The sequence below is a fragment of the Syngnathus acus genome, chromosome 9 (assembly GCF_901709675.1).
Source record: "Syngnathus acus chromosome 9, fSynAcu1.2, whole genome shotgun sequence".
NCBI lineage: Eukaryota > Metazoa > Chordata > Actinopteri > Syngnathiformes > Syngnathidae > Syngnathus > Syngnathus acus.
Genome location: NC_051094.1, coordinates 19,653,158 through 19,667,199, shown reverse-complemented (window position 1 = coordinate 19,667,199; position 14,042 = coordinate 19,653,158). Strand labels below are relative to the sequence as shown.

Here is a 14,042-nt window from a genome sequence, read left to right as displayed (position 1 = left end):
TCGCACCGGAGTATAAGTCGCACCAGCCATAAAATGCCCAAAAAAGTGAAAAAAAACATATGTATGTATATAAGTCGCTCCTGAGTATAAGTCGCCCCCCCACCCAAACTATGAAAAAAACCGCGACTTATAGTCCGAAAATTACGGTATCTATCTATCTATCTATCTATCTATCTATCTATCTATCTATCTATCTATCTATCTATCTATCTATCTATCTATCTCTCTATCTATCTATCTATCTATCTATATGAAAGTATCTATCTATCTATCTGAGAATATCTATATCTATCTGAAAGTACAGTATCTCACAAAAGTGAGTACACCCCTCTCATTTCTGCAATGTTTTAATTATATCTTGTCATGGGACAACACTGAAGAAATGACACTGAGACAATGTTAAGTAGTCACTGTAGAGCTTACACATTCATTGTTGTATTTTGAGTTACTTTGAAATAACAATACATTTACTTGCTATCCAAGCTCTACAGTGACTACTTAACATTGTCTCAAAGTGTCATTTCTTAATTGTTGTCCCATGATAAGATATAATTAAAACATTGCAGAAATGAGAGGAGTGTACTCACGTTTGTGAGATACTGTATCTATCTATCTAGAGCAGGGGTCACCAACTCCGGTCCTCAAGGGCGCCAATCCAGCCTGTTTTAGGTGCAGCCCTACAACAACACACCTGATTCAAATAATCAGGATCGCTATCAGCCTTAATAGAGCTTGCTGATGAGCTGATCATTTGAATCAGGTGTGTTGTTGTAGGGCTGCACCTAAAACAGGCTGGATTGGCGCCCTTGAGGACCGGAGTTGGTGACCCCTGATCTAGAGTAATCCCTCGCTACATCGCGGTTCAATTATCGCGGCTTCAGTACGTCGCAAATTCCCCCCCCCCCCCAAAAAAGATCATAAATTCAAAATAAACCTGAATTGAGGAATTATGGAACGAAAGTTGCCCACACGCCAACAGAAGACAGGGAGTCTCCACACAATTGCAGTACGTACACTTGTACCTTTTTATAAAAAAAAGTTGTTATAAGAGTTATTATTTACAGTATTCAGGGATGAGAACGGCAAATGAAAAAAAACACTGAAAAGTAGCCGGGGTCTGGGGGCCACATGCCCCACTGGGGGGGCCAATGGGGGCTGCAGTGGGCCAGGGGCCACAGGCCCCCATTGGGGGCCACAGGGGGCCAGGGGCCACAGGCCCCTATTGGGGGCCACAGGACCCATAGGCCCCCATTAGGGGCCGCAGGGGGCCAGGGGCAATGCCCCAGAGGGGGCTCAGGGGGCAAAGCTCCCTGGAAACTCCTGGATTTTGGCAGTAATGCAACCCCAAAACTATGAATTTCATCACTCAATTTCAACAGCTTTGTTAAAAAAAGTATTCCTGCTTGGTGGGCTACCAAGGTGAATATAATACATCAAAATGGCACAATCAATCCTGGAGTTTTTCCTTTTGATGAAAACTGTTAATTCTATCTATCTATCTATCTATCTATCTATCTATCTATCTATCTATCTATCTATCTATCTATCTATCTATCTATCTATCATTGAAGATTTATTCTTTAATGATATCATGACAATAGCCTAACATTAGCTTACATGTAACATCATGTTACCCACATGCTCGTAAAAGTAAAAACGTACCTTTGTGTTTTTTTGTTTTGATGTGCTCCTTAATGTTCGAAGCGCCGCGACCTCCATAGCTTATCACAAAGAATGCACAAAACCTTCCCCGGGACATCTAATTTACGGATATGTTCCGTCAGGCAGGTGGTTACGGACCGTGTTCCAAGTTGTACGATGACGCTGCTCTCGAGCCATGCCCATCTGAAGCAGTTCCTGATCCCGTTCGACTTGTCTATTTCCCTGGTACGAGCCTCGTCTTTTTTCTCTAAAACTTTTGCCATGCTGGCTAAAACTTTTGCTAATTAGGCAAATGAGTAGGCAAATGATGTGACGAAAGCAGCGCCAAAATGCTGCCGAAAATAAGGCGGCTGTTGTCGCAATACAGCTGCCAGCCGCCCCCCCATAAAAAAAAAAAATTCTCAACGGATCTACACGATTCACGAAAATGATACTCCCGACGGAAAAAAACACGGAAATCCGCGGATCCGCGGAAGATTCTCATCCCTGAGTATTGTACCTTGTTATAAAAATATTGAAAATTATAATAGAAGAGTTCTAAAAACATATTTACAGGATGTTACAAAAAGTTGTTATAATAATAAAAGAGTTCTAAAAACATATTTACAGTATGTATACTTTAGCGACATATGTCACACACTCACACACACACACGCACGCACACACACACACTCACACGTATCATATTTATATTATTTATACATCATTTTCTGTATGTCATTTATACAACGTATTAATATAGTATTTACATGTTTGAAACTATTATTTAATAGTCTAATGATAATATATGCACTTATGCGGTTTGATATACACTTATTGATACACAAACAATGCATGTATGTTAAAAAGGGTGACGTTACTGCGCGGATTTTCACATATCGCGGGTGGTCTTGGAACCAATTATCCGCGATAAACGAGGGATTACTCTATCTATCTATCGATCGATCAATTGATCTATCAATCATACTGCTTTTTTTCTATTGAAAGAACGGAGTCTAATCTTCCATTTGGTACCACCCATGTTTACATAGACATAGCAAACAATATTCTGTAGGCCTTGAGAAATAAGTGAAAATGGTCGAAATTGGCTGGGATTTGAGGGGTTGTCTTTTCCAAAAACGCTTGTCATTTAAAGACTTAAGTAGTATTTCAAAGACTAAAGATTTTTTCCCAATTCATGTTCCAGGTCTTAAGGTGGCACAGGTGAATTTTGAAGTCACTCTCGGACAGGGGTGGGCAAACTTTTTGACTTGCGGGCCGAATTGGGTTCAAAATTTTGACCGTGGGGGCCGAACCAGGAGCAGATGGATGTAGTGTTTGTGTGAAGTAAGATAAACGACATGTAAAGTTCATTGCATAAAAGGTTTTGGCCTTTAGTAGCTTTCCTAAGCATGGATATTCAAAAAAAGCTTTTTGAAAACAAATGCATTTATTAATAGCATTAAAAACATATTTCACCATAAAACTGCTATCAGTGATTCTCATTAAATACGACACTGTTATTATGAATAACAGTTTTCATCACTTCAGCGCCTGCAGGTCAGATTTATGAAATATGTTAATCTTATGAGGCGAAATCAAATCAAACGACAAACATTCTGACCAAATACATCATCTTGAAGAATCAGTGGGATAGTGGGAACGTAATTTCGATTTCTTTGTGTGTCTTGGCATGTGAAGAAATTGACAATAAAGCAGACTTTGACTTTGACTTTTTGACTTTGAAAGAATACATCTAAATAAAGTAGTATGAAATCAAAACAGCAACACGGTGACGAATATCTGCAAATCAGAGCAGAGCTTTAATTCACAAACACCTGGTGACAGACGTGACGAAACGGGCCTTAAAGTCGGCCTTAAGAACTTTAAGTTAAGATTAGTCGCAAACAGGTGGTGCATAAATGTCCTTGAGCATCCTGCATTGTTTGAAAATGAGAATGGTCGCTAGTTTCAATCCCTGCTATTTGTATAAATTATATTCAAAATGCTTTTTTTTTTTTACAACAAACTTGAGGAACTCTCCTTCATTTTCAGTGGGAACAGTGTTGTTGGTCTCCCTTGTTTTGCTAGTGCATCATAGTCTGGCGTAAAATTTGTTGTGGCAATTCTAAGGATAGAGCCGAGGTGTTCACCTCGATCTGTGACGGATTGATGTTGATGTTCATGTGGCTGAACGTCACGTTGCATAGGGCGAGCAAAATTGTCCACTCTTTTTTAAACACTCGGCACTCAGTGTCCACCTTTCTTTTCCTTGGGCCACTCATTTTAATGGAAGGATTCCAGGGGAAGGTTTGTGAGTGGCTTTAGCGTAAAACTGTATCTTAAAGCTCAGCGCATGAATTAGGAGAATGCTGACGTCACAGCCCACACTCTAAATTCGGCACTGATAGAAATAGAGCGCGGAGTGCGGCGTGTCTGTACTACTGAGTACGTACACGCACTTGTGAGTGTGCACCGAGCTTTCTGACACGGTTTCCGGTAGTAAACGCGCGGGCGGGCGGTTCCCCATCTACTGGGGAAATGCAGTCATTGCAGGGAAAATGACCAAAAAAAAAAGTTTAATCATACAATTAATTCAGGGTTGGCGGGCCGGATTAAACAGCCCTGTGGGCCAGATCCGGCCCACGGGCCATAGTTTGCCCATATCTGCTCTAGGACAAGATCACTCTGGGACAGGGGTGTCCAAACCTTTTTGCATGGAGGGCCAAATTTGATAAAGTAAAGGAGCCCGGGGGCCAATAGTTTTTTCGGACAACAATTACATGCAAATACACACTGTTATAAAACAAATTTCATTGTCCCAATTGTCTTTATTTTTTAGATGACAAAATAACCAAATATAAGCCACTCAGGCAGATGTCAATGACTCTAAAAACACAAATTCTGCCTTTCATTCATATCTGAAGAGTCAGATACCATTGAACAAACTGTATGAAATACCTTAAATGTACATGAGTTTAAAATAAATGTTTCCTCCTGAACATTTTAAACAGGATTATAAGTAATGCAAAGTTGTCTGTTATTATGAAAACTTGAAACAAGTTAATTTTGCTCTTGTCATTTACAATATCTTTCAGAAAGTAATAGTTTGTCACATCTACAGGTTTGTAACATCAACAGTATTAACATGGCGACTTCGTAATATTAATTATTAAGTAATATTTACTTTTGACTCACAGCCCCGCGTGAAGAATCGCTGTTGTGATGCCAGTTCAGCTTGGAGCTGCTTCACTTTATCAGCGCGGTCACTCCCTGTTAGCTGGTCGTATGCGTTAGCATGTTTAGTCTGATAGTGTCTCTCTTTAGGTTGAAATCCTTAAACAAGGCAACCGTCTCTTTAGAAATTCGACAAACACAATTGCCTTGATTTTCAGTGAAGAAGTATTGGAATTCCCATTTCTCTGGAAAGCGACGGCCCTCAATGTCAACTTTCCTCATTTTCTTTGCAATCCCCATGGCAGAAATGAGCGGAGAGGGGTGGTGCTGCCACTTTTTGGTAATAGGAGGAATTACAGTTTCAAGTTTCATGATTTTTTTTTATTCAGTTTGACAGTGCAGGCGGGCCATAAATAATACATTATAAGACCGAAACTGCGGGCCGTATGAAATCTGACCGGGGGCCGAATTTGGCCCGCGGGCCGGACTTTGGACACGCCTGCTCTAGGACAAGGGTGCAAAAGTTTGACCCCTGTAAATGTGCAAACATGAGCCAAAATTGGATTTTCAAAGCATTTCCTGATGCCACCAAAAAGGGGGCTAATAGATTGTGAAAAGGTTCATGATTGGGTTAGCAAGCTACAATGAACTGTAGACTAGAATGTGGACTGTAAATGTCTGTGTGGCTGGCATAAATGAAGCCCAATGTTTTTACTTTGTTTTCCCTGCTGAAAATCCAAACAGCCTTACCTTAACTGAATTTGAACCATATAATCCCTTCTGCCACCGGGAAGAAAATCCCTGTAAACCAAAACAATTGAGTATTTGACTTTATACATTACAAGCGGAATTTTGTTTTGTAAGTTCTCGACAAAAGATTCACCTGGATATGCATACTTCTCGAACTTGCTGGGGTGTCAAGGCAAAGATAAAATACTTCTCTTGATGGTATCTTGGTGAAGTACTTGCTCCTGAAAACAAATGACGCTTGTGAAATAAAAATTCCACTGTGTTTACTGTACGCACAGGCTGTTCATATATGAGGGGACAATATTAATAATTAATATTAGGCACATTTCTCTACCGATTGTGACTGATCCATTTTAACTCACCTGGCAAAAAGCATATAAGAAAAGGAAACTGACCAACATTTCAAGTATTTTATGAAAACTGCAAGTTTAACAAAAATACAACTGAATGTTAAAATACAAAGTTGACAAAAGCCATGTTGGTGAAAACAAAATTAAACGAAATTAGTAGGATTATTTGTGAGAGACTCATCGCTATCGGCCATAAGCACAGTGAAAATAAACAAAAGGTAAAAATGAAAACATCTATCCAGTAATCCCTCGTTTATCGCATTTAATTGGTTCCACGCCCACCCGCGATAGGTGAAAATCCGCGAAGTAGAGAACATACATTATTACAATATCCACACAAGGATTTTTATGAACTTTTATTTCATGTTTAAACACTTTTATGTACCATATTTTCCGCACTATTAGGCGCACTAAAAAACTTAAATTTTAATCAAAAAAACACAGTGCACCTTATAATGAAGAGCGCCTTATATTTGGATCAATTAATGAATTTGTTGATCCATACTGGTTGTACACAGCGCTCTGCCAAATTGTTTCAGTACGTTTTAGTACGACTAGTAAATTACAAGGTCGCATCGCTTCCCAGCATTACAGCAACCGTGGTCAGGGGGCGTCACTGAATAGCTGTTGTACCCGCGAGGCTATTTCATTTCGAAATAGGCTGTTCCGTTAATGTTTTTGAGGACGTTTCCTGATCAATATCCAACGGAATCATAAATAAGCAGCACCAATGTGTTACATCAGTCTTTAGTCGATTCCGATCACTTTTATGAGAGAGAGTTTGAGAAACGTGATTGTTTACAGTGGGCTGCCACGACACTTTGCTGAGGCTCATGGGAGTCTGCGAGCTGAGGCTCATAGGAGTTTGCGGGTGGCTAATGCTATAATGATAGCTGCTATACGGACAAGGGTATTTCATTTCAAAATAGGCAAGTGCAACCGCGGTCAGCGGCGCGGCGCGCATGCGGCATTGTTGACATAAAGGACGATCGATGGATTTAATGATTTGGAGTGACGCGGATGGTTTGATAATATTATTGCTTATATGATAGTTATTTGATATATACTTTATATGTCGTGATATGGGCCTGTGGAATAATTTTAAGTGCAACCGCCGTCAGCGGCGCGCACCTGGCATTGTTGACATAAAGGACGATCGATGAATTTAATGATTTGGAGTGACACAGATGGTTTGATAATATTATCGCTTATATAATAGTTATTTGATATATAATTTATATATCGTTATATGGGCCTGTGAAATAATTTTAAGTGTAACCATCGTCAGCGGCGTGGCGCACATGCGGCATTGTTGACAAAGGACGATCGATGGATTTAATGATTTGGAGTGACACAGATGGTTTGATAATATTATTGCTTTTATAATAGTTATTTGATATATACTTTATATATCGTTATATGGGCCTGTGGAATAATTTTAAGTGCAACCGCCGTCAGCGGCGCGCACCCTGCATTGTTGACATAAAGGACGATCGATGGATTTAATGATTTGGAGTGACACAGATGGTTTGATAAAGGTGTTATTTATGTTATAGTTATTTGAATAACTGTCAATGTTACGTCAGGCCCGTTCTCAGCTCTTCATTTGTGTTTATGTCACGTTAGCATACCTATCGTTTAGCCTGTTGCTCGTTCATGTCTGTTCTTGGTGTTGGATTTTGTCGAATAAATTTCCCCCAAAATGTGACTTACACTCCGGAGCGACTTATATGTTTTTTGTCACTTTATTGTGCATTTTATGGCTAATGCGACGTATATTCCGGAGCGACTTTTAGTCCGAAAAATAGGTTATATGAAATAATTTCTAAAATAAAAAATTCAATGAGGGTGCGCTTTATAATCCAGTGCGCCTTTTGGTGCGAAAAATACGATACTTTTAAACGTTTTTTTTATTTTTAAACACTTTTGTAAACATTTTAAAGTCAAATTGACTTAGAAATATTCTTATTCATTTAAATAAATAAGAAAATAAACGAGTAAATATATTGTTACAATATATCCAACTTAACTTATAACGTTTGTTAACCTTTATTGTAGTTTTAAACACTTTATTGTTTATTAAACACTTTTTTTCATTTTTAAACACTTTGCAAACATTTTAAAGTCAAGAAACATTCTGGTTTACGAACTATTTAGTAAACACTTTTGTGAACATTTTAAAGACAAGCTGACTCTCAGAGACATTCTTATTTACTAACTAACTACTTAAACACTTTTGTAAACATTTTCACTAAAGTCTCTCAGTAAAAAAAACTTCCGTGATGAAGCGCAAGTCTGATATGTTGACACAGACAGTGCGGGAGGCTGAGATAAATTGTAGTTAGAACTGCTAAGCCAATAAGCTGCAAGGACACATCTCAGCATGTTCCCATCGGATTCCAAGATGGCGGCGCCCCAGTTGGCCGCGGCCGCTACAGCTCTCAACAACCGACGAGTATTTTCAAAAAATATGTCGCCTAGGACACTACAAACAACATAAAGTTTAGTTTATCCATCCAGTAGATTAGTGCATGATCGCCAGCGCCTGCTGGAGGTACGGTCATCAAGTGTTTTCGGACTCGTAGCCACAACTACCCTAGTCTGTTTATGTAGCCTTGGAGTGCTTAGGGCGCTAGCCCCAGAAGCTCACGATGCAGCGGGCTCGCCGGGCAGCACGCGCCGGAGGAGGAGTAAGCGTAGGCGGTGTGACCGGCGGCGAAAGCGCGGCTGTCGAGGTGGGCTAACGGCTAAGCTTAAAGCTAACCCCTACAAACCGCCGCTTCCATCCATCTTCCTCTCCAACGTCCGCTCACTGGATAATAAAATGGACCATCTACAACTGGAACTCTCTTCAAAGAAGGAGGTTAGAAACTGCTGCGCTCTCATCCTGACGGAGACATGGCTGAACTCATCAATACCGGACAACGCCGTTAGCCTGGAGGGGCTCGCTACATTCCGCGCCGACAGAAACAGCGAGCGAAGCGGTAAATCCCGAGGAGGTGGGCTGTGTGTCTACATCAGCGGTGGCCAACCCGCGGCTCGCGAGCTCTTTGGCTAGTTTCATGCGGCTCTTTTACGTTCATATCAACATTTGTGTTTATTTTTCGTGCGTATTTGCTTCGCTTGAGTTCAATATGGTATTTTGGTCAAACGCGCATGCGCGTGAGGTGAATTGGTTTTGCCCGCTTTTTTTATGAATGGCGACTGTGACTACGGGGGCCCATTAGGTCCAGAAAGGCTGACAAGACGCTTGCCAAAATGGCAAGGAAAAAATGCACAGCTAAACGAATATATGACGATGAACACAGGACGTTTTTAACAGAGTTAAAGTTGTTTTTTGTTGAATGCTATGGCAAGCCATTCTGCCTGATATGTCGGACGTCATTGGCGCATTTAAAAGCTTCAAATGGTCAGCGCCCCTTCAGCTCACTTCATGCCAATATCGATAAGGACTTTGCAAAAGGGACTGAATTTCGCAAGCACAAGTTTGGAGACTTTGAAAAGTCAGGCAGAAAAATAGGTACAGTTTTTCAAAAAAATTACGAAGCACTCAGAGACTGTCACACTTGCATTGTTTCAACTGGCTTGGAACATTGCAAGGGCTAAAAAGCCATACAATGAAGTGGAGTTCGTTAAAATATGCCTCAGTGACGTTATTGAAATCTTGTCTCCTGAAAACGACGAACTCAAACGAATGGTCTGTCCCGCCACACATAGTAAGTGAAAAAACTTATTATGTTTTTGTTTGTGGAATTTGTTGAACTGAGAGTTTGTCTGTGTGAGACAATGCACACAATGCTCATTGTTGAAAATGTGGTCTTTGGTCTGTGGTTTTAGTACTGTAGGAGTCAATTTGTCATTATCATGTTGGTGCGTGACATAATAATGTCACACAATAAATTTGGCTGAGCAGAGGGGTGTGTGTGCGTGTGTGTGTGTGTGTGTGTGTGCGTGCGTGCGTGTGCGCGTGCGTGCGCGTGCGTGTTTGTGTGCGTGTGTGTGTGTGGGGGGGTGTTCATGTGTGCTCATGTGTATGATGTGGCTCTTTGCGATGACACAGTAAAAAATGTGGCTCTTAGTCTCTGACTGGTTGGCCACCCCTGGTCTACATCAACAACAACTGGTGCAAAAATGCTAGATCTGTCGCCAGCTTCTGCTCTTCGGACATCGAGCTTTTGACTGTTAACTGCAGACCCTTCTACCTGCCCAGAGAGTTTACTGTTGTTAGCATCACGGCTGTGTATGTGCCTCCTAGCGCTAATACTAAAGAGGCCATGAGTGTTCTCTATCGGACAATCAGTGAGCTGCAATCCACGCACACAGAGGGTGTTTTCATCATTGCTGGGGACTTCAACCAGGCTAACATGAAGACTATTCTGCCTCATTTTTACCAACACGTGGATTTTCCAACTCGGGGAGAGAACACTCTGGACTTGGTTTACACCAATATAAAGGATGCATTCAGAGCAGCCCCCCGCCCCCACCTCGGCTCTTCAGACCACCTATCTGTTATGCTAATCCCTGCATACAGGCCCCTGCTGATCAGAGCAAAACCCACAGTGAAGCAGGTGAGGGTGTGGTCTGAGGGGGCCATGGAGGCACTCCAGGACTGCTTTGAGTGCTCTGACTGGGACATGTTCAAATCAGCAGCAACATATGACAATTAGATCGACATTGATGAGTACGCCATGACTGTGTCAGCCTACATCAACAAAGGCTCCGAGGACGTCAGCACCACTAAGAACATCATCACCCGAGCCAACCAACGACCCTGGATGACTGAGGAGGTACGTCATACGCTACGAGCACGGAACTCAGCCTTCAAGTCTGGCAACAAGGAGGCACTGAGGACAGCGAGAGCCAACTTGAACCGTGCCATCAGGCTAGCGAAGCGAAGCCACAGTCGTAAAATTCAGGATTTTTTCCACGACGCCAATAACACCAGGAGTATGTGGCAAGGCATACGGGCGATCATGGACTACAACTTACCCTCCCCCCCGGTGGGTGAGGTTGATGCTGACTTCCTAAATGGTCTAAATAACTTCTTTGGGCGTTTTGAGGCACTAAACAGCACTCCTGCAGTTAAAACTGTTCCCCACCAGGAAGAGGAGGCCCTCTGCCTTGACTCAGCCGACGTGTGGAAGACTCTGAGAAGAGTCAACCCACGTAAGGCCCCAGGCCCCGACAACATACCTGGGCGGGTGTTCAAGGAATGTGCAGGCCAGCTGGCTGGTGTCATCACAGACATTTTTAACATCTCGCTGGACCAAGCCAAAGTGCCAGTATGCTTCAAGGCTGCCTCCATCATTCCGGTGCCGAAGAAACCTCAAATCACCTCATTGAATGACTACAGACCTGTGGCACTGACTCCCATCATGATGAAGTGCTTCGAAAGGCTGCTCAAAGAACACATCGTCTCCAGACTCCCCCCAACATTCGATCCGTTCCAGTTTGCCTACCGGCAGAACCGCTCTACTGAGGATGCCATCTCCTCCGTTCTTCACCTGAGCCTGGCTCACCTGGAGGAGAGGAACACCCACGTGCGGTTGCTGTTCCTGGACTTCAGCTCAGCGTTTAACACCATCATTCCACAACATCTGGTGGAAAAACTGGAACACCTGGGCTTCAGCACCCCCCTTCGAAACTGGCTGCTAGACTTCCTCACCAACAGACCTCAGTCAGTCCGGGTCGGACAGAACACCTCAGATGTCATCACCCTCAGCACAGGCTCCCCTCAGGGCTGCGTCCTGAGCCCCCTGCTGTTCACCCTGATGACACACGACTGCGCCCCCAGGTTCACCACCAATCACATCGTGAAGTTTGCAGACGACACAACGGTGGTGGGCCTCATCAGGGACAACAACGACCTGGACTACAGAGAGGAGGTGGAGCAGTTGGTGGGCTGGTGCAGAGAAAATAGCCTGATCCTGAATGTGGAGAAGACGAAGGAGATCATCGTCGACTTCAGGAAGAACCAGCCTCACCACGCTCCACTGATCATCAACAGCTCAGCTGTGGAGGTGGTCAGCAGCACTAAATTCCTGGGAGTCCACATCACAGACGACCTCACCTGGACTGTGAACACCACAACACTGGTCAAGAGGGCACAGAAGCGCTTGTACTTCCTGCGGAGGATGAGGAGAGCCCACCTCCCCCCACCCATCATGAGGACGTTCTACCGAAGCACCATAGAGAGCATTCTGACAAGCTGTCTCTCGGTGTGGTGTGGAGGTTGCAGCGCCTCCGATTGGAAGAACCTGAGGAGAGTGGTGAGGACAGCAGAGAGGATCATCGGGGCTCCTCTTCCCTCCATTCAGGACTTGTCATCCCAGCGCTGCGTGTCCCGAGCCGTAATATTATCAGTGACCCATCTTACCCCCACCATGTACTGTTCTCCCTGCTGCCCTCTGGGAAGAGGTTTCGCAGCATCCGCTGAGGTCCACCAGGTTCTGCAATAGTTTTTTCCCTGCTGTTGTCAGACTGTTGAACATTCAAACGTAGCATTCCTCTGCACACTTGTAAATACTGCTTTTTGTCTCCTGCACTGTTTACATACTTTATCACTGCTGCACTTTGTACTTTATAATTATCTTATTTCATATTTTTATATAGAATGTCACTTTTTAACCAGCCGAAATACCACTACATTGTTGAAAGCCGTATGCAACGAAATTTCGTTTTGTGTACACCTAGTGTTGACAAAATGACAATAAAGTTTGTCTAAGTCTAAGTCATTAGTGTCATATGGTCAGACAAAGCCGCGCGCTCCAAGTGACGCCGCAAAAAGCTGCGACGCCTGGGAGCCGCTGATCGTGTAGGGGTGCACTTGTGTGCTTCGATTCCTCCATGACGGGCAAACAGGATGCTCCGATCGGGAGTGACGAGCAGACACGCAGTTCTATTCCGCTTGGCGATCAAGGAGCGGAGACGTGCTAGTATGTGTGTAACGAAGATCAAGTCTGAGGTGCTGCCGATATGTTGACGTCTAGATACAGTGCGGGAGGCTGAGATCAATTGTACATAGAACTGCTAAGCCAATCAGCTGCAAGGACACAGCTCAACATTTTCCCATTGGCCATTAGTGTCATATGGTCAGACAAAGCCGCGCGCTCCAAGCTCCAAGTGACGCCCGATGTCACTGCTGGTGGAGGGATGCACTTGCCTGTCTCGTTGCCTGTCTTGTGTGCTTCATTCCTGCATATGACTATGCGTGTGTGTGTGTGTGTGTGTGTGTGTGTGTGTGTGTGTGTGTGTGTGTGTGTGTGTGTGTGTGTGTGTGTGTGTGTGTGTGTGTGTGTGCGCGTACGTGTGTGTGTGTGACAAAAAAAAAATCCGTGATGCACCGCAATATAAGTTTTGAAAAAAATTGAAAACTGATAGAGCAAAGCCGTGATAAGTGAAACGCAAAGTAGCGAGCATTTACTGTACATCCAATATCCATCGCTTATCTGGAGTCAGGTCACAGGGACAGACTTCCCTCTCCCTAGCCACTTCATCCAACTCATCCCAGGGGATCTCAAGGCATTCCCTAGTCAGCGGAGAGACAGTCTCTCCAATGTCCTGTCCTCCTTCCTGTGGGACATGCCCAGCGTCCAGAAAGTGTGCCATTCAAAGGCCGATGCACCGAGTCTGGCTCCTCTCAACGCGGAGGAGCAGCGCCTCGACTCCAAGTCCCTCCCGGATGACCAATCTTCTCACTATCTTTAAGTAAGGGAGAGCCCCAACATCCTGCGGAGGAAAGTAATTTCGGCCGCTTGCATCTGGAATGTCCTTCTTTCGTTCATGACTACTGACCATAAGTGAGGGTAGGAACATAGATCGATCGATAAAGCGAAAGCTTCGCCTTTTGGCTCAGCTTTATCTTCACCACAACTGTACAGATTCTGCAACACAGCAGACGCTGCACCAATCTGTCCAGCACTCTCACGCTCCATACTACCCTCACTCATTAACAAGAGCCCGAAATATAAACTCCACTTGAGAAAGGATTTCATCCCCGACCTAGAGAACCCCACCCTTTTCCGACTGAGGACTATGGTCTGAGATTTGGAGGTGCTGAGCTTCATCCCAGCCACTTCACATTTGGCTGCAAACCGCTCCAGTGAGTGAGTGATGGACATCACA

The 14,042-nt window shown here is 43.6% G+C and overlaps 1 protein-coding gene across 2 annotated transcripts in view; it reads right to left on the bottom strand.

Annotated features, from left to right (window-relative positions):
* Positions 1-14,042, bottom strand: part of pias2 (protein inhibitor of activated STAT, 2) — a 181,245-nt gene that overhangs the window by 95,829 nt on the left and 71,374 nt on the right. For both annotated transcript variants that reach the window (XM_037259490.1, XM_037259493.1), the window contains exons 3-4: positions 5,702-5,789; positions 5,569-5,619 (exon numbers count right to left, since the gene is read on the bottom strand). In XM_037259490.1, coding sequence (XP_037115385.1) covers positions 5,569-5,619; positions 5,702-5,789 — 139 coding nt within the window. The remainder of the gene's footprint in view (positions 1-5,568; positions 5,620-5,701; positions 5,790-14,042) is intronic.